Raw genomic sequence first — 19,958 nt, forward strand, 5'->3', positions numbered from 1 at the left:
GTTTTTCTTCTTAAAGAATTATATATACATGTATCTCTATTTTTCTATATTACATAAATACAGAATATATCATTTATATTTGTTAAAGTATTATTCTAAACAGAAAATTTCGTTCCAAAAAAAAGAGCTAAAAAATTTAGAATGTTACCACTTTGTGGCTAGGAAAGTAGGAATCGTATTTTCCTCCACGAAAGCGCGAAACGACGACGTAGAGGGGCACGGGTGTCATTTCGCACAACCAATGGCATTAAAGTAATTCTCTCCGAACAAGAGGGTTATTTTCATAGGTTTCTACCAAATATATTCAGGAACCACCAGTTCGCCTCATTCTCTCCTCCACCCCCATATATATTTTCAGATTTTTCCCTCTCTTCTTCTCTCCTTCTTTCTTCCTCTCGCCCTCTCAATCTCTCTCTTCATATAAATCTCAACCCTAGAACTTAGTTTCTCCTTTTTCCATCCGCCGTCTACGGCGGCGATTGTCCGGAACGCCGTCGGTTCGTAAATCTGGCCGTAGTTTCATCAGTCACCGCCGCATCGTCCGCCGCCTCTGGATCCGATTCCGACGTATCGACGTTTCGGATTCGATTTAAACCTACCATTCTTCTCTCTTTTTCAAATTTTCTTGGATTTATCCTGGGAATTTACGCTTTTGTCCCTCTTTCGTTTGCTAAAGTTACTGACATTCACCGTCTGCTTCTTTTTTTTATAACCGCACCAAGTCCTTTATTTTATTATTATTTTTTTCCATATTTTCTTTTTTCCTTTTTTAGTTTTTTTTTTCCTTTCCTCTTATCATTTGCGATTTGAAATTTGTTACGTCCGAAACGTCCAACTCCGGTGATTTTGACGGGTGAACCTTTCTAGGGGTTTGTATTTACGAGTTTACCCTTTGTGGAACCACGTGGCATGATCTAAGGGTGAGGATGAGTGTTCACTCCCGAACCATGTTGCCTCCTGGGGCGTCAAGGAAGCGAAAAGAGGTTGAGTCGTTTATGAAGCCGTTGGCTCCGAAAGCTGGCGGCGGCGGCGGCGAAGGGGACTCAGTCTCGTCGAATCGGCTTCTAGCCGGCTACTTGGCTCACGAGTTTCTCAGCAAAGGCACTCTATTTGGGGAGAAGTACGAGCCGGCTCGAAGGGAAGCCATTTCCCTGGCTGGCGAGTGTAAGAGGACGAAGCCGGAAGCCGCGCCGAGCGTCAAAAATGAAAATCAGAGTTATGCTGAGGTGGCAAGCATCTTGAAGATGGATGGGGCCCACCTGCCTGGAATTGTTAACCCGGCCCAGCTGGCTCGGTGGATCAAAATGTAGAAACTCCAACAGGGCCCACAAGACGACGTGGCGTCCTTTCATTGGATGTACTTTTAGTTTTCCAGTTGAGTTGAATTTTCCCAATTTCTCTTGAAGGGAAACCGCAAAGAACTCTCCAGAGAAAGAAAGAGCGCTCTGTGAAAACGCTCTCAATTCGAAAGTGCAGATTCTGGCAAATTTCTCCCTCTTTCTTCTTCCCTCCTCTCGATTTTCATATCGGCGTAGCTTAATCTGTCACTGATCAATGTATAGGACTGTGTTCAGAAACAGAGAATCGATCGGTTTGTTCTAATTCTCTGTCTAAATTTGAACGACGAAAAATCGATGAATTCCTCTCCTCTTTTTCTTCTGTTTCAGATATTTGATGGCTCCGATTTCTCAAATACAGGTCAGTAGTGGACGGATTCATGTAGCTTCAAATGCTGCAAATGTTGTTTTGCATTTGTGAAAACAGAGCCGTGGTTTGATTGAGGTACGTACGCTTAATTTTGAAACCTTGTACAATTTATGTCGATCGGTGAATGATTCTTCTTGATTTCATCGTAAATGATCGGTTCGATTCTCTTTTATCAAGGTTCGTCTGTCGTGGCAACTTAATTTTGAAATCTTGTGTGTTTCCTTCATTATATAGCTTCAATTTCTTCGTGCGAAACCGTCATTAATTTTGAAAACATTCTTTGTGTAAGGACATAAGAACTTGTTATGGCCTTAGATTAGATATTCGGTGCTAATTTCACTTGTGAAGGTATTGTTTTTAGCCTTAATTTTTAAAAACATAAAATCAAAATAAAATAGTTATCAAGATTATAAGACCTTGTTTGATAACTAGTTTTTTTTTCTTTTGATAATTAAATATATAAACATTACTTTAATTTATGTATATGTTTGTTTTGTTGTTTACCTTTTTTTTTTTACTATTTTTGAAATCTAAGTTAGATTTTAAGACTAAAAAAAAAGTTTTAATAATCTTGATTTTGTTTTTGAATTTTTGCTGAAAATTTTAAATGTATTTTTTTACAAAAGTGATAACAAACAAAAGAATGGACAAAACAAACAACAAAAAAAACGAAATGGTCAATAAAATGGGTTTTTTTTTTAAATTGTCTACTCCCTCTAAATTCCTTTGGAATGCTTTTTATTATTCTCACAAATATTTTTTAATTCTGAAGTGGCTACGTTTTAAAAATCAAAATAAGTATTTAAAAGCATTTTTATTTTTAGAATTTGACTTGGATTTTGAAAGAATTTTTTTTTTCTAGTCACCTTAAAATACGAAATTGTATTGAAATTGTATTAATACTAAGTATAAAAACAAAAAACAAACAAACATAGAGTAAATAAATAAAAATAGAAATGGATAAAGAAATAGTGGGTTCCTTCATTTCTGTGGTTACTTCTTTAACAGTAAGATCGTCTCTATACACCGGAGCTCCTTCTTTTATTTCATTAATATTATTGTTAACCTTTACCGTTCACCCTCCTTAACTCTACCTATAAATTAACTAGTAATTGGTCTTTCACATGGAGATCCACCTATATAATAGTAAGAAACTACTGACTTTGTTTTGACAATTAGAAACAAAGGGTTTAATTAATAATCTTTTTTATGGCGTCATGGGTTTCAACATTTTACTGTGTTATTAGAATAATTATTTTGTTTTTTTTTATTTTTTTAGAACAATTATGTTGTTAATTGATCATATAAGCTATTTACCTTTGATTAGTTACAGAGTGAGACAGGAGGTAATGGAAACAATGTTAAGAAAATATGTAAGTAAAAGCAGTCAATTTATTATAGTAAACGATAGAATAACAATATTGATGTTAAAAAAAATTCTTAAAATAAATTTGAACATAAAAAGAAGGGGAAAAATAGTGTTTGAGAATTGAGATAGTGCCTTTATTTTGTTAATTGCAAAGCATCCAAAGGTTGGTTCCTTGAAATGCTCTAGCCTCTAGCTTCCAACTTCATTTTTTCGAGGCTTAATTTATTTCTCTTTCTATTTTTCTTTTCCAAACTTTCTCGTATTAATAGAAAAGGGAGTTTTATTAAAATTAAAATGATGACCTGAAATGTGTGTAGTTTTGTTTTCAAAATGGTTTCATGACATTTGTTCACCGAAGTTTTAAGTAGCGTGCTATAATTTAAGGTGTTTGGGAGTGATGGTAGAATAATTTTTTTAAAAAAAAAATAAGAAATTTGTGTATATTGACTTTCCAAAATTACTCCATACCATAAAAATTAATTTAAAGTGATTTTAATTTACCAAATATGATTAATGAAAATGGAATGATTTTGCCAATGGTAAAAGTAATTTTTGCCACGCTAAAATCAACCCTAACATACAAGTGCAAAATCTGTAATAAATAAATGTTGAATATTGGAATTTTAGAAAACATTGGCTTAATCCATCCACATTCATCTCTGTCTTTTTTTTTAAAAAATGGATGTTTTCTTCCGGTCTCTAGTCTCTAGTCTTTCCATCCTTCTACCGTTATTTTATTGTTCATCCTATCATTGCCCTTTTGTTAGACGCTCTTCATCAACCCAAGTTTGGGTCTCAAAGGCCATTTTTCTAATCCAAAAGGTAACTTTCATGGCTTGAGTGGGTCAATCCAGTAGGACCTTTAAAAAGGATCGTTTTTTTGGGTTTGATTTTGAAGCATAGTTTTTCACTCCATTTTCCACTTTTCCACTCTATATATAGGAGTAAAAATCAATTTTTTTCTTCAAAAGTTTCATTTTGTTGGATCTATAACTTATACGAAAATATATTATTAAATTAAATTTGATAAACTTTATTTTCATAAAAAAAATTATAAGGTCCACGATATCTAAAAGATATATTATTAAATTAGGTTTGATATGTTATATCTTTTTGGAATCTACTGGAATTTATATCATTTATTATTTCATTTATTGGGTTCATGAAGTCAATATATCTGTTTTGAATTTTGATACGATACTTATGTGCCCTTTTATTAATCCTACTTAGAAGTTTATGCATTGAGTAATTATAATGGACAAAAAAATTTAAGAAAGAATTTTAAATACAGATAAGGAGACAAAAGATGGAAGGAGATATGTAAATAGAATTTACATTTTCTTGTTTTATTTTATATCATAATGCTTGTAACCAACAGAAAATAATTATTTATTTATGATTGCTAGCGACCAATACAAGATAGGCTTCAGGGGGAAAATCTGTATCAATTTTTTTATTCTAAATTTTAAATTTCATATAATTGAAGGCTAGGTAACTATTATAATTTTTACTATGTATTAAATTTCTACCAATTTAACCATTATCTCAAAGAAAGAATAACTTAAAACACTTCAAAAAGTCAATTAATAAAAATCTAATTTTGCATGAGATAAAATTCTATTAATTAACAAAAACCAACTATTAACGTCAATTTGATAACCATTTTGTCGTTGTTTTATATTTAAAAAAACAGAAATAATTATAAAACATATATGGGTTTTGTTTTCGAAAAACGTAGAACTAAAAATTAAAAAAAAAACATTACCAGACATGCCCAGGTTCTATTTTGAAGAAAAAAAATAGATTTTTTTATTTTCAGAAATTTATATATTTTTTAAAAAATTCGTTTTTCGCCTTGTTTTATCTCACAAGAGTCATTCATAGGCCATTGATAATTATTTTATGGCTTGCCTATACCTGATAAGTTTACAAATGAAGCATCAATTAGTATAGTGGTCGAGATGAGTTTAGCTCGGCGGTAATTGGCAATTGACACCCGTCTCCGTCTCTGATCAAGAAGACATGAGTTTGTTTATTGGGCGTTTTTTATAGTTTTATAATAGCACATAGTAAAACATAAATATCTAATTATTTGACCACCAATAACACTTGATGAAATTATTGTTCAAATTTTAAAAGTTATGGACCAAAATGAATATTTTATAAGAAAAAAAATAAAGTTAAAGAGAACATCATTTTACCTTTTAAAAGAAACTTAACATTTTGAAAGAAAATTGTATTAAAAAAATATACGAAAAGTGACTAATAGAGTGTAACAATAATAGAGTGTAACAACAGTGAATTTTAAAAGAAAATCGCTGAAAAAGGCAAAAAAAAAAAAAAAGAATGCGTTAAAAAATAGAAAATAAAAAATAAATTAATAATTTGTGCTCGTTGTTTTACGAATTCAGGTGCTCCTTATATTTAAAAAAGAAGAAATGAAATTTTGCACGTTGCACGATTTGAACTTAAAATGATAGAATAACAATATTGATATTAAAAAATACCGCTGAACTATGCTCACTTTGGCGAGGAAAAAGCAGTTAAATGATAGAATAACAATATTGATGTTAAAAAAAAAGCTTGTTACAATAATTTTGAACATAAAAGGAAAAGGGAAAAATTAGTATTTGAAATAGTGTGCCTTTATTTTGTTAATTTGAAAGCATCAAAAGGTTGGTTCCTTGAATTGCTCTAGCTTCCAACTTCATCTTTTCAAATTAGCATTTGAAATTGTCTCACCTAGTATTTTAAACACATTTTCTCTATGGATTAAAAGAATTTTATGTTACTCTAAAATATATTCCATTCGAATGAGTGCTAGGAGGTATGATTAAAGTATTTTTCGTTGCTATTATTATTATTAATTCTCTTTTTGTTGCTATTTTTCTCTTCTGATCTATATTATATTCATCCAATGAAAGAGAAAAGAAATGTATCTTTTTATTGCTTTCTCTGTTTACATACAACAATTTAAACTTGATTTTCATCGAGCGGTATCATTGTTTTTTTTTTTCGAGGGGTTTATATAAAATTTAGTAAAATCGCTATCTCTGTAGTTAAATCGCTGTGTTTCAAGAATCAAGATTTTCATTTTCGTTACCATCCAAACCCCACATTAAACCTTTTCCTCTGTTGTTTTGTACTTTCTATGCCTGCTTACTGTTCATTCTGTTTCGTGGTAAGGAGTATCCATCTTTTGCTCAAAAAATTAGAGTATTTTAAACCAAGACTTTGTTTATTAATTGATTCTTTCTCTAGGAGAAAGCTTCTCCCAAACCAGTTTAGATAGAATCATTTCTAGGAAGAGAGGTCGACATTGACCCTTCATCTAGTTAGGACAACCTAGAGATGTTAAAAAATCTCGTTAGGAGGTTCTTGAGTCCGAGTCTTTTACAATGGAAATACTAGCTATTACCCTCCCCAAGGATTCAACACTCTCCAGATCGAAAAGTATGACGGGACCAAAGACTCGATGGACCACATGACAGTTTACAACGCCACATTAGTTAGGCTAGCACATACATGGTTCCACAACCTAGGCAAAGGAGACTTCGTCATCTGGTCATTCATGAAGGTTTTATGAAAACCACAACAGTCCAAATGGTAAAAGATAGTCTTGGTTTGATACACACCCCTAAAGAGTTTTAAACCAAAACAACTAATAATTGTCCAATAAGTATACCTTTAAAATTAAATTGTCTAATGGTAAAATTTGATTCTCACTCCGAGAAAGGGTTTGTCACAATAAACCAAACCAACTAGGAATTGTCCAATGTTAAAATCTTCATTCCCCACCCGACCTTGCTCGTATTCACTTTTGGGCCTCAGTGGTATTGGTTGAAATGTATTTCAGAGCTCGAGACGACATGTCATCAAAACTGTATGGGGCTCCATGTGTAGTGACCACAACAGCTCCTTGTGACTGAGCCCCACTATCATAGCCTCACGTGCATCTGGTCCGAACATTTTGCTTGGACTTGAGGTATTCATTTCTAAAGCGTATCAAGTAGGCTCGTAAGCTCTCGCCCACTCCTTGTTTTATAGTGAGAAGGTGCACACTAAGAAAAGATGTTTTGAAACTGCTGTAGTTTTCATGAAACCAATAAACTAACAGTATGGCCGATTTCTAGAGTAAGGAGATGTTTCCCTTGCTAGGTTCGTGCTAATCCGACTAACGTGGAGATAAATCCCCTGCAATAATGTACATTAAAGGCACAACCGCGCATCAGATTGTGGTAAAATGTGATGTATTCGATGGGGCTTTGGTCCCGTCAAACTTGTCAATTTGGAGAGTGTTGAATCCTTGGGGGAGGCTAACAGCTAGTATGTTGTCCGTAGAAGACAGCGACTAAATAGCATCGTGAACGAGGTTGGTTAACATCTCGAAGTAGTTTGAACTGTGATATGATTTCCAGCCTCTCGTCCTGGAAGTCAATCTATCTAAGCTGTTTTGGAAGAAGTATCTGGGGAGAGAATAAAACATCTAAGAGTTGAGCAAAAGATAGATGCTTTATATAAGAACTTTCAGTCTCTAGCGTTGAGTATTTTATATAAGGACTTTCAGTTATCATTTGATTCTCTCTCTCTAGATACGAGAAAAAGCTTCTCCCAAACTAGCTTAGACAGCTTCCAAGAAGAGAAGCTCGAAATCAGATCACAGTTCGGACCACCTGGAGATGTTAACCAACCTCGTTCGGGAGGCTATTCAGCCCCAATCTTTTATAGACAAATTACTAGTTGTTAGCCTCCCCAAAGATTCAACACTCTCCAAATTGACAAGTTTGACGGGACCAAAGACCCTATCAGACACATCACAGTTTACCACAATCTGATGCAGGATTGTGGCTACAACGATGCATATTATTGCAGGGGATTTAGCTCCACGTTAGTTAGTCAGACCCGTACATGGTTCTAGAACCTAGGCAAGAGAAACATCTCCTCATTCCAAAAATTGGCCACACGGTTAGTTGATTCCAGAAAAAATACAGCAATTTCAAAACATCTTTTCATGGTGTGTACCTCCTCACTCTAAAACAAGGAGAGAGTGAGAGCTTACAAGCCTACTTGATACGCTTTAAAAATGAATACCTCCAAGTCCAAGCAAAATGTTCGGACTAGATGACTAGGCTATGATAGTGGGGCTCAGTCACAATGAGCTGTTGTCCTCACTACACATGGAGCCCCCTATCAGTTTTGATGACTTATCGTCTCGAGCTCTGAAATACATTTTAACCAATGATTTGGCTGAGGCCCAAAAGTGAATACGAGCAAGTTGGTCGGCTGGGAATGAAGTTTTTAACATTGGACAATTCCTAGTTGGTTTGGTTTACTGTGACAGACCCTTTTAGGGGTGAGGATCAAATTTTACCATTAAACAATTTAATTTCAAAGGTATACTTATTAGACAATTCTTAGTTGTTTTGGTTTAAGACCCTTTTAGAGGTGTGTATCAAACCAAGACTATCTTTTACCATTTGGACAATCGAAATGAGGAGGTGGTGCACACCTTTCAACGAACGCTAAGGCCAATTCGTGGAATGATGAGATGATGGAGTCTCCTTTGCCTAGGTTGTAGAACCATGTACGTGCTGGTCCGACTAATGTGATGCTAAATCCCCTGCAATATTGAGCATCGTTGTAGCTGCAACTCTCCATTAGATCGTTGTAAACAGTCATGTGGTCTTTGGTCCAGTCATACTTTTCGATTTGGGGAGTGTTGAATCCTTGGAGAAGGGTAACTGCTAGTATTTACTCTGTAAAGGCTCAGACTCAAGAACCTCAAGAACGAGCGTTTTTAACATCTCCAGGTTGTCTGAACAAGAGGAATGGTCACTGTCAGCCTCTCAGACGTGATTCTATCTAAGTTGGTTTGGGCAAAGCTTTTTCCGTATCAAAGAATCAATTAATGAACAAAGTCGTTGTATAAAATACTCAACTCTCTTGGCAAAAGATAGATGCTCCTGACCACGAAACAAAGTGAACGGTAGTAAGCAGATAAAATTTATATTTCTTCCTCAGAAAAAACATTATACCATTTTTTCTCTTCCTTCAAGTAAATTTTAAAAAATACTTGAAGCGAGAGAAATGCAAGTCATCAAATACTTAAGGGTGTTAAAAGAAAGTTACTCCATAACTTTAAGCCAAGTTTTTTCCAACCTACTCTCTTCGTTATTATTGTATGAGTTTTTTTAGTATATGCGTTGGGGTGAATATTCGAACTAATGAATTTGTAGTCGAAATAAATTTATTGCATCGTCGAACTCACTCGTAATGGCAGGGTTACTTACTCGTAAAAGACGAAGTTTTCCCACACAACAAAACATGTATAAAAAAGAGAAATAAATTTCTAGAGATATAGAGAGAGAAACAAGCCTGAAGTCTCCCACCATATCATATCTGGGAGTTATACCAAGAAAGGGAATCGATGATTAAAATGGCGTGAGGGTGGTGTTGAGGCAAGGACAAGGGCTTCTCCATGATCACCATCATCCCTGACTCCTTCCGACCACCTCATCGTCACGTTTCCACTCTATTGAAGATCGAAATTGTGGCATTGAGGCGTTCGGAAAGTTCCGAGGGGAGATGCTTTGTTACGAATGCCCACTCCCACTACACTCATCACTCAACACTCTAAGGATTGAGGATGCTTTTAGGTAGGGAGGCGAGTGAGCCGTCTAAGGCCTAGGAATGTCTCATATTTTCCTGGTATCTATTTAATTCAGTTTTTAATTATAAATTAAATTTAAAATATAAAATAATTTACTTATTACCTTTTTTTATAATATTGAAAATACACCCCACTAAAAAGTCCAAAATTAATAGGCTCATAAATTTCTCTCAATTTTGATTAGATTAATTTTCAAATTTGTTAACCTTAATCTATTTGTTCACGTTTCTTACAAATTTTCTTAAAATCGCAACCCATTAATATAAGTTTTCATAATCCTCCTCCCAAGTTTACTTTGGGAGTGTGGAGACCTTCCATATTTTGACCTCTCTCTGTCAGTACTCTCCCCCTCCCACTCTCAATCTCTCTAAAATCTCACATTTTCATCTTGATCTTCTATATGGTCTCACAATATTATCCATTGCTATAGTAAAAATCAAAACTTCTTATTTCCTCAACTCAACCTAACGTTTCAGGTTTTTCGTTCAAATTCTTTTACATTTTTTTATAAATTATTTCATATTGTTGATTGCTCAAAATCTAATATGTGAGATTTGTTTAAATTTGCTTACTTAGAATATAATGTCTAAAAATATACGAATCTTGATATGAAAAGCTTAAAAGAAAAGAAGAGTAGAAAAACTTATTGAATATCAAAAAGTGCCATCGATATTGAAAGTAAAAGTAATAAAATGACAAAATAATAGAAAAATGATAGATATAAGATAAATCAAGAGATGAAAAAAAAAGTAGATAATGATATGATTGTTGAGAACGAAGCATCTAATCATGAAAAGAAAAAAAAACTAAAGAGGAAGTATAGAGAAAATGAATTCACACCTGCTATGATTTTAGCTAAGAAAATTGCAAATGTTACGAAAATACAACCAATATTCATACTCAATAAACTAATATAATACATCAAGATTTGTTAGGGTTAAGTTTTCAATATTACAGCTTAATCTTAATATTTATGAAAATGCATATTCTTATATGCATTTGGAGGAACACTTTTATTTCATCGAATTGAACACCAAATTTAGATAAGTGTTGCAGAAGACAACATCTATTCAATTTTCCCTTATACATTCATTAATTTAAACAAAAGAAATCTACAAAAGAAATTCATTAATTTAATAAAATCAAAATTTTCTCAAAATAAGTTTGATTAATGTATAAAATCCACCCTTAAATACCTCATATACGAATTTTTTTTTTCAACAAATTTATCAAATTTTTGTTGCAAAGAGGAAGAAAAAGGGTGTCAAGTAACAACATGTAGTCCTTCTCTGTTAAGTATATAATGTATATACATAGTTAATTAAGTTTGTTTACATAGAAAAAAGATTATTTATTGTAATAAAAAAACCACTCAATTTTTTAACAAAACAAAATTCCAAAATCAATTACAAAACAAAAGTAAATATGAATCAGCATAACTATTGCTTTAATTTTTTATCTAATTAGTTCATAATCAATCAAATATATTTTAACTAAAACTACTTTTTTTCTTTTTAGTAACTATTATAGGGTGAATAAAACTTGAACTCCCGACTTTAAATACTGTAATTGATGTCTTATTTCATAAATTATACTCGACTGGTTAATATAAAAGGAGAAAGTATTTTTTTATCTAATAAAAATAAGAAAATAGAATTAAAAAATTTATCATATAATAAATTAGCGATAAAAGTAAATAAAATGAGAGAGGTTGTGAGAAATATGGTGGAAAGTAAAACTTAGATGAAAGCGGTAAATATGGTGGATGATAAAAGTTCAAAAATAAAATAGGCGGGTTTCACTTTCAAATTTAATAAAGGGAGAGAAAAGTAAAAAAAAAAAAAAAAAATTGACTTGATTTGACAGGTGTACATTTGTGACAGTGAATCTCCGAGGTTATCTCCCATATCGCCACGTGGCATAACGTCATAAAAGATAATCAAAATTATTCCGAAACAAGAAAGAAAAAGAAGAGAGAGACAGGACATCGTTTTAAGAAAATTAAATTTCAAATAAAGCAATCCAAATTCAAAACATATATATATAGTTATTAAAGGATTTTTGTTTCGGGAGAATTTGTAGCGATTTATTTAAATTTTAATAATAATAATTAAATAAATTGAATATTAAAGTATAAACTATTATTATTAGGTGCAAAATTTTGAAATTTAAAATTAAAATTAAATAAGTTTAAAAATAATGCATTAAATTCATTACTGTACCAGTCAAATCAAAATATTATAAGAAAAGAAGTTACTTCATGTTCATTAAAAAAAAAACACCATCACTTGTTCTTCTCGTCCTCCTTTGTTCCAATCAGTTAGATTCAAGGTGATAAAATATTTTATTTATATTTGTTCTAAAGTTATCAAACTTGTATCAGCCTCAATATAACGTTGTTTGCTCTATCTGTTTCCATACTCAGATTGCCCATCAATTACTTTTACGAACCGAACACATAATCGAGTCATCGACCTCCCCCCGAGCATCAGTACTCGACTTTTTAGGCTAATATGAGATATAGAACAGATGGCAAAGAGAGCCATCTAATTCAATCTACGCCGCTTTTACTGCAACCGTTCTTGCCTTCAAATTCAGAAAGATTGCCCTGAAACCACAAACTCCAGATTGTTAGTTACACTAAATTTGCACCAAGGGAGTAAATGCACAACATCAAATCACAGTATTTTCCCAAACAACATAGCTTCGATAATCCTTGATTCCTTGATGGATCGGAATCAGCATTTTAGATTTAGATCTTTGACTCTTTTGTTATAGAGATCATTTAGATTTATAATATGGTCTACAGTTGAACAGAAATGATGGTGGAAAAGAAAAATGAATGGTCTTACCAGCAGGAACCAACAAAGCTGTGAAATATCACTCGGAACTGCATAGGCATGTACTGGTAATTCACCCAACCAACCATAGGCCAGAACTGCATGTCATAAGCATCTTATTCTTATGCTCTAAATTAATAGACTTTCTTCATTTCTAACAATAGAATGAAAGAGGAAAAGAAAAAAAAAAGTTTGTTTTCGTACCCGCCACGCAGCCAACTGAATGGTTGGGTAGTCCTTTCGAACTTTATTCTTGACTAAACTCCATGACCTCCCTGAAATTAGAGACTTTAGTGTAAGTCAACATGAGATTTATTATTAATTTTTTTTTATGAGTGGGAATACGCCCCAAGGCCTGGATCTAAAAGACATCAAGAGTTTTTGGTATTAAACTCATCGAAAGGTTCGAACCTCTAAGCCAGTATAACCAAGAGACCCCAAATCCTTATCAATCGGACTGTCTCTTGAAGGCTAGTCTAACATGAGATTTATGAACTATTGTTTTGCTCAAATCAAGCTGAGACATGAAATTCTAAACGAGATTGACAGTCTTAACGTATCAATATCAGATAAGCATTTTGGGGCTTTGACTTATAAGTCGGGTTTACAGAGTATGTGATTACAATCCAAACTAAACCCTGTTTCATATGTGAGTTTTCCAATTTTAGATATCCAATTCTAAGCTACAAAGTTTATTAATATTATGAACTATATAAACTGAAATCATAGTCCACATTGTAAGTTATACCAATCATAAATCTACAAATTGAACATAATCCAAATATATTCGAGGTTCTCTATTAAATTCAAACATATACTAAATGAACTCAAAGTTCTCAACCATATACTACAAGTAGTCAAACTTTTGAAACCTAATGCTCTATTGAGGTTGACGTATTGGGCTAAGTTAGAGGAACATGATACAAATAAGAAGGCAATATAAAGCTAGAAAGGTTTTCCTTCCATGTAATGATACATGACAGCAAATTAACATCATTTTGCATTTTGAGTTCCAGTTTGATAACGATTTTGATTTTTAGTTCTCAAATTTTGAAAGTTTGTTCACCAACTTTGTTTTTGTTTTTCACCTTCTAAAAATCTTAACCAAATTTCAATAACATAACCTTTTTACACATACCCTTATTTATCAAAGTCAACAAAAGGGGGATTTAACATCCATAGAGATCAGAACTTGATGATTGATGCAGATGAAAAAAACTATTCAAAAGCTCAATTTGACCATTTGACCATAAGACATATTAAAGCTTAAGAAATAGTCAGCATTCAAGTTGCAGTGAAACAACAGCATCAAGACACAAAAATCTGCAAATAAAACTGAAGATAAAATTTGAAGTAATGGTAGATTTGGTTACCTTCAACTACCAAACCATAGTATATCATGAAAAGAATATTGTTCCAAGGGGAGCTGGTCAATTGTTCCAACAACACCTAAGAAACATAATACTTCCAACCATCAATATAACCACAGAAAATGTCCAAGACAGAAACTGCAAAGAAAGATTAAGGTTTGCCAAAATTTATACCTTCTTTGCAACAGTTGTATTGCCTTTCTTTCCCTTGAAAATTTTATCCATTAACTTGTGCAGAAAATGCCCAAATGGTCCAGAATAAGCAAAGCCATAGAGCTGAACAGCAATAATTCAAAATTTTCAACATCATAATTGCCAAACTAAAATAGTTCCCACCCACCAACCATTCTCCCCTGTTGTTGTCTAAACAGAGTGCAGAAAGCAGGATTAATCCCAGTTCATAACTAATTGAGCTAAAAGAAAGATATAATCATATGGGATCATACCACTAAAAGAAGTAATCTTCTTAATTGAAGCTTTTTGACCCCAGAAATCTTCTGGGCAACTGCATCACTGCAACCAGCTAAAACCCCAGCAGTGATTGCCTACAAAACAGAAATTAGAACACAAAATTAAGAAATCAGAATAGAATAAAGGGGGGAAAAAGAAGTTTAATCAGATTGATTAGATGAAACGGACCTTGGTTCTGAGAGGGTGCTTCTGAAGTTGGAGGAGATATCCTTTCCAGGCTTCGTTGACTACGTCAGACATTATGATCGAAACTTGAGAGTTGGGGGTTTTTTCAGATTTTAGGATGAAAATCGGAAGATGGGGAATGGAAATTGTGAGGATTCGGAAATGGGATTTGTAGAAAATTGTTGGGATTAAACGAAATTAAATACAAAAGGGTTGTTTTTTTTTTTTTAACTTTGATCGCAGTGTGATTTTGGTGTAGGGCTGCGATTGCGACGCCGTCAAATGAGAGACCCACAAAAGGATTTGACATGAATTTCAATTATACTACTACGCTTGAGACCAATTTTGTAATTAATCTTATTTTAAAATTTAAATTTGATTAATTATTGAGTTCATAACAATGATTTGTCACTACTAATTACATAATTAAACAATTAAACGAGCATTAGAAAATGAAATGGGAAAGTTGAACATGATCTTCTGGTTGAGTTCTTAGAAACTGTCTTAAAAGAATTTGAATTTTTCCAGGAAAAAGGAGATTGCTTTTGGACTTTGGAAAAATGGGAGAGAAGAAGTTTCATGCTGAATTTCAAGAAACACTCTATTGAAATATAGTCTATGGCCAATTTTCTTTTCTTTTGTTGGTTAGGAGGCCCGTTCTATTATTAAGTCTAAAAATACATTTTTGAGTACAACCCATCGAGGAAATGGAAGTTTAAACCTTCGATCTCAAGAGAATGAATATGTACCAATTACGATTGAGCAATGTTCATGTCTAAAAATACATTTTTTATTGGTAGGATATCAAATTTTTTAAATTCATTATCGTGTGGCCCCATTGGTAGGTTAATTTATAAAATATATTTCACAAATGCCTCTCTTCTTAGTTATTTTTTTCAACTCTTTTAGATCATAAGCTCCGATTTGAGGCTGCGTTTAATCGGAATCGTCACAAAAATTCATTTCGTCTTACGGTATTTATCAAATTGTAGGAATGTAATCAAATAGTGGGACCCACTTTAAACTTTGTAATCTAAAAAAGATATAATCTCATTACACTCCTACCACTCGATCAGTTTCATTTATCTTCCTTATTTCGTGGGTCTCACATATATATTATAATTAATTTACAATTTTTACTCCTTCGCTCTCATCTTATTAATTAGACTCCTACTATTTTTTTTTATAATTTTATAATTTTTTCTCCATTTATATTTAATTTTTATTAGTTGATGTGATTTTATTATATAATATTATAAATGTATATTAATTAATATTAATATAATTTTTAAAATAGAAATTATTATTTTTAAATATTAGAATAATAAAATTTGTTATTATATTATATTAAATTATGATGGTTCAAATAAAAAAAATATTTTATTTGATGTAATTTTATTTTAATTATTCATTATTCATTAATATTAAATAAATTGTTATAATAAAAAATATTTACTATCAATAATATAATAATAAATTAAATTAAAATTTATTATTATCGTAATTAAAAAATATTAACATGTATTTTTAATTAGCTCAATATGAGAAAATAATATACTAATAATTGTCATATATCTAATTAGGATTCTGATTCCAGACAGTTTTAGTAATAATATTTACTACCAATTTTGTAATTTAATCTTACTTTTAATTTTTAATTTGATTAATTATTGAGTTCATATCAATGATTTGTCACTATTAATTACATAATTAAACAATTAAACGAGCATTTGAAATGAAATGGGAAAGTTGAACATGATCTTCTGGTTGAGTTCTTAGAAACTGCCTGAAATAACTAGGAAAAGAGAGATTGCTTTTGGATTTTGGAAAAAAAGGGAGAGAAGAAGTTTCATGCTGAATTTCAAGATACACTCTATTCAAATATAGTCTATGACCAATTTTATTTTCTTTTGCTAATTAGAAATCCCGTTCTATAATTAAAAAGAAAAAAATCTAAAATTATATTGTTTTAGTACAACAAATTGAGGGTACGATCGTATGGAAAAAAACAACCATGAATATTGTTAAGGATCCCATATTGAAAAGAGAGGAACCTAACATAGGTTAATAATAGATATGGATTACCCCTATCGTTGTCAATTGATTTTGAGATGGACCCATGAATATTAATATGGTATTAGAGCTCAAAACGCTCAAACGAGCAAGCGGTCCAAAAATGGGATCCGACCAAGATCGATGAGCCAAAAAAGAATCACGATCTTGCAATAAACGGAACCGCCGATCCGAAATGTGAGATATTGAATCAAAACGGGGCATAGAAAATGAAGAAGATGGAGGAGAAGGAAATGGGAAGAACAGTGAGATGGGCAACTTTGTATATTCGTGGAAATATTGAGCTCTTGGATGAGGAGTAAACTTTGGACTTTCACAGGAATAAGATGCTTAGGTTGACTAACACATAAAAGAATTGATAGAAATGTTGACGTTGACGAAAATTTAATATTAATATTGTTTTAATATGTATTTTATATATATTTTTTATTATAAATCATATTTGACTTTTATGTTGAAGGCAATAAGCTAGTTTGTATATTAATTAGATTACATTTATACCTACTTTGTACAACTGGTGGTAGAACAACCTCGTTTAACCACTTGTTCGTATACGAACACACATCATTAACATGATTGATGATTATTTCTTAAAATTTTAAAATTATGAAATCAAACTAGACATTTTAAATAATTATGAACTAAACAGAATAACTTTGAAAGTTTGAGGATTAAAATGTATATTTTGAAAAAGAAAGATATTTATGCGTCATCGAGCAGATTTTTTACTAGTTATCATTAATTTTTTTTTTATAAATAGATATATATTATTATTTTGTTCTTTAAAAATTGCCAAATTTTTATGGTAGTGAAGTCTACGCATGTATTCTCTCTAGAATCAAGAAGAACCTCGCAAAACAGGCGGTTGTTAATGGGCAGTTAAGAGAGAACGGTTATAGAGTAAGGCTATAAAACATAAAACCCAACATTTGTTTTGACCTCACAAAACCATATTCCCTCTGCACACATGCTAAGCCAATTTTACACAATTAGTTCTTAGATAGGGGGAAAAGATGAATTTGGTTTGTTTGTCACTGTCGGTGATGTTGTTTCTTGCGGCGGGTGTGTCCGTCTTGGCTAACGACATGTGCACGAAAGCAGAGCACGTGGCGTTGTGCCGGTCCATGGTGGGGGGAGCGAGCGATCCAGTAGCAGCGACAAAGGCAGGGCTTGAGAAGCTGATAATGGAAACGAAACGTGCAATGGAAGCGAGCGTGAAATCAGGGGGAAAGGGACCTCTAGAGGTGTGCAAAGAGACATACGGCTACGCGATTGGCGACCTGGAGACAGGGTTGGAGTATCTAAAGAGTAACGACAAAGGCAGCCTGGGCGGGGAGATGTCCTCGACTATGACATACTACACCACTTGCGACGACGCCATCAAAGAAAGCGGCACCTCTGAGGAAGCTACGGGCATTTTGAAAGCCGATTCCACGCTCCTTCATATGGCTAGCACTTGTATGTACCTAGCCAGTTTGAATACTTAGGATTCCAACAAACTCCCTTGTTAATTAGGGAAGGGATTGGTCGTGAGGATAATTATTCACTAGTATGAGATCAAGGTCTAATATGCCAAAAACAGACAATATTATACCATCAATGATACTTGGGTACCGTTATCTTGACAAATTTCATTTAGCAAATTATTGCACTTTTAAGGAAATTCTGCTGCATCGAGGCAGAAGCTCCTGTGCATCGGGGCGACGACAGTGAAGGAGTATAGAAAATATGTGGAGAAGGATGCGGCGTCGGCGAGGAGATTTAAGGAAATTCACGTGGTGGAGCCCACCGTGGAGGATTCCGTTGGAATCCATGGAGCGCTGAAACGGCGTTACGAAAGACATCACGACGTCCAGATTCGGGACTGCTCTCATTGCTGCCGCCGTTCTCTCCCACCGCTACATCACAGGTACAATATCTCCAATACCTATTTTTATTCCGCCTTTTATGCATGGTTCTAAATATCACACGTGGACATTTCCAGACATATCAAGTAAATCTACATTTCTATCATAGTACAAGACGAAAAAATATTAAAAATATTTGTCACTAATATATATATATATATATATATAATATTAATATTAATTATTTTTAATTAATTTAGAAATAGAAAATTGATTGTTTTGTCAATTTAAATATTTTTTACGATTTTTTAATTTTTGACCTCGACATTTTATGGATATTTCCATGAAATTGACACCTCCACATTTCCATCAACACCCATCATTTTAGTTGCCTATCTCTTATCATTTCACTCTTATACTTATATCACCAACTTACTTACGGGCAACCGTCTGACTTTACCTAACATGAAATTACTAATTTCTAAGTGGCAAACAAGATATTGATTGAAACTAACCGGTATCGTAGAAAAGATTATATAATTTTTTTAAAGATTTTTAATATTTATTAATAAATGATCTACTACCCTGTTTCTTTTTTATTTCTTCCTTTTTTTAATAGTACAGAAATCAGTTAACCTATAATTATTTTTATAAGTAAACGATCCAGGACAATTTTTTTAGTAAGTCAAGTACTCCAATTATGTGATATATTATCCGGTTTAGACATAATTCTTTGCAAATAAACAATGTTTCGATTTAACCAAATTTACAATCAACTAATTAGGTAAATTGTTTTGAATATACCACAATCAATTAATATTGTTTGTTTTTTTTTTTTTTTAAGTTTGGATTGATTTGAAATTGCTATAATTTAAAAATAAGAAGATTCATCACCACCCTTGCAACTCCTTAATTTATCTCATTTTCACAAACCCGTTTGTTCAGTAATATTGATGATCAGCTCCGTCAGGTTTTCACTCTCAAACTAAGAGAGCATATAACACACCAATAAGATTTGAGGATGTTAAAATTGAATGTGATAGGTATAGTTTTTATTATCTCATCAATTAAATTGTTTCTTATTGGAATAAAATCAAAGCCGAGTATATGAACGTCCCCAACACATGTTTGTCAAATTAAAAAAATGCTCGTCATGAAAAGATAGACATAATAAGAGAAATTATGGCACGACTGTCACACAATAATTGAAAATAAACAAATAAAAAGCAAACAAATGTGATACCAATTAAACATTACTGCATGGAATTTGGCTAAAGTTCAAGATATCTTGTTATATGGTAAAAAGAACCCATACTTTTAAGTTAATGGTTACTTGGTATAACTCAAGACAAAAATTAAATGGTCAAATAGTCTAACAAGTTAAATATATATTTTTGATTCTCATCTCCACGTGTATCGTTGAACTAAAAAAACGAAAATAAAAAG

At 32.5% G+C, this 19,958-nt stretch overlaps 2 protein-coding genes across 6 annotated transcripts; one reads left to right on the top strand and one right to left on the bottom strand.

Moving 5' to 3' along the window:
• The first annotated feature begins 315 nt into the window (after positions 1-315).
• On the top strand, positions 316-11,663 carry LOC111009601 (uncharacterized). 5 transcript variants are annotated; one of them, XM_088126459.1, is made up of 3 exons: positions 316-1,591; positions 1,668-1,782; positions 9,357-11,663. In XM_088126459.1, exon 1 carries the CDS (start codon positions 927-929, stop codon positions 1,308-1,310), a length of 384 nt encoding a protein of 127 aa, XP_087982585.1. In that variant the 5' UTR covers positions 316-926; the 3' UTR covers positions 1,311-1,591; positions 1,668-1,782; positions 9,357-11,663. The 5 variants fall into 5 exon arrangements, with proteins under 5 accessions (XP_087982585.1, XP_087982587.1, XP_087982584.1 ...); XM_088126461.1 differs by having other exon boundaries at positions 1,699-1,782; XM_088126458.1 differs by lacking the exon at positions 9,357-11,663 and adding an exon at positions 4,368-4,582.
• A 300-nt stretch (positions 11,664-11,963) lies between these two features.
• Positions 11,964-14,873, bottom strand: LOC111009580 (Peroxisomal membrane 22 kDa (Mpv17/PMP22) family protein). Its single transcript, XM_022282704.2, has 7 exons — positions 14,596-14,873; positions 14,403-14,501; positions 14,131-14,232; positions 13,960-14,035; positions 12,791-12,861; positions 12,599-12,684; positions 11,964-12,354 (listed from the first exon to the last, which is right to left on the bottom strand). The coding sequence occupies exons 1-7, from the start codon at positions 14,665-14,667 to the stop codon at positions 12,303-12,305; spliced, it is 558 nt and encodes a 185-aa protein (XP_022138396.1). The 5' UTR covers positions 14,668-14,873; the 3' UTR covers positions 11,964-12,302.
• Positions 14,874-19,958: the final 5,085 nt, after the last annotated feature.

Source organism: Momordica charantia (assembly GCF_013281855.1).
Source record: "Momordica charantia cultivar OHB3-1 chromosome 7 unlocalized genomic scaffold, Mcharantia_2.0 BLBB01000007.1, whole genome shotgun sequence".
Taxonomy (NCBI): Eukaryota; Viridiplantae; Streptophyta; class Magnoliopsida; order Cucurbitales; family Cucurbitaceae; genus Momordica; species Momordica charantia.

What these genes read in the sequence shown, in the direction of transcription:
- LOC111009601 (XM_088126459.1), top strand. Translation starts at nt 927, where the DNA reads ATGAGTGTTCACTCCCGAACCATGTTGCCTCCTGGGGCGTCAAGGAAG.
- LOC111009580 (XM_022282704.2), bottom strand. Translation starts at nt 14,667, where the DNA reads ATGTCTGACGTAGTCAACGAAGCCTGGAAAGGATATCTCCTCCAACTT. An exon ending in CTATGGTTTGGTAGTTGAAG is followed by an intron (nt 12,862 to 13,959) that starts GTAACCAAATCT and finishes CTCTAATTTCAG; the next exon opens with GGAGGTCATGGAGTTTAGTC. An exon ending in TTCAGTTGGCTGCGTGGCGG is followed by an intron (nt 12,685 to 12,790) that starts GTACGAAAACAA and finishes TATGACATGCAG; the next exon opens with TTCTGGCCTATGGTTGGTTG.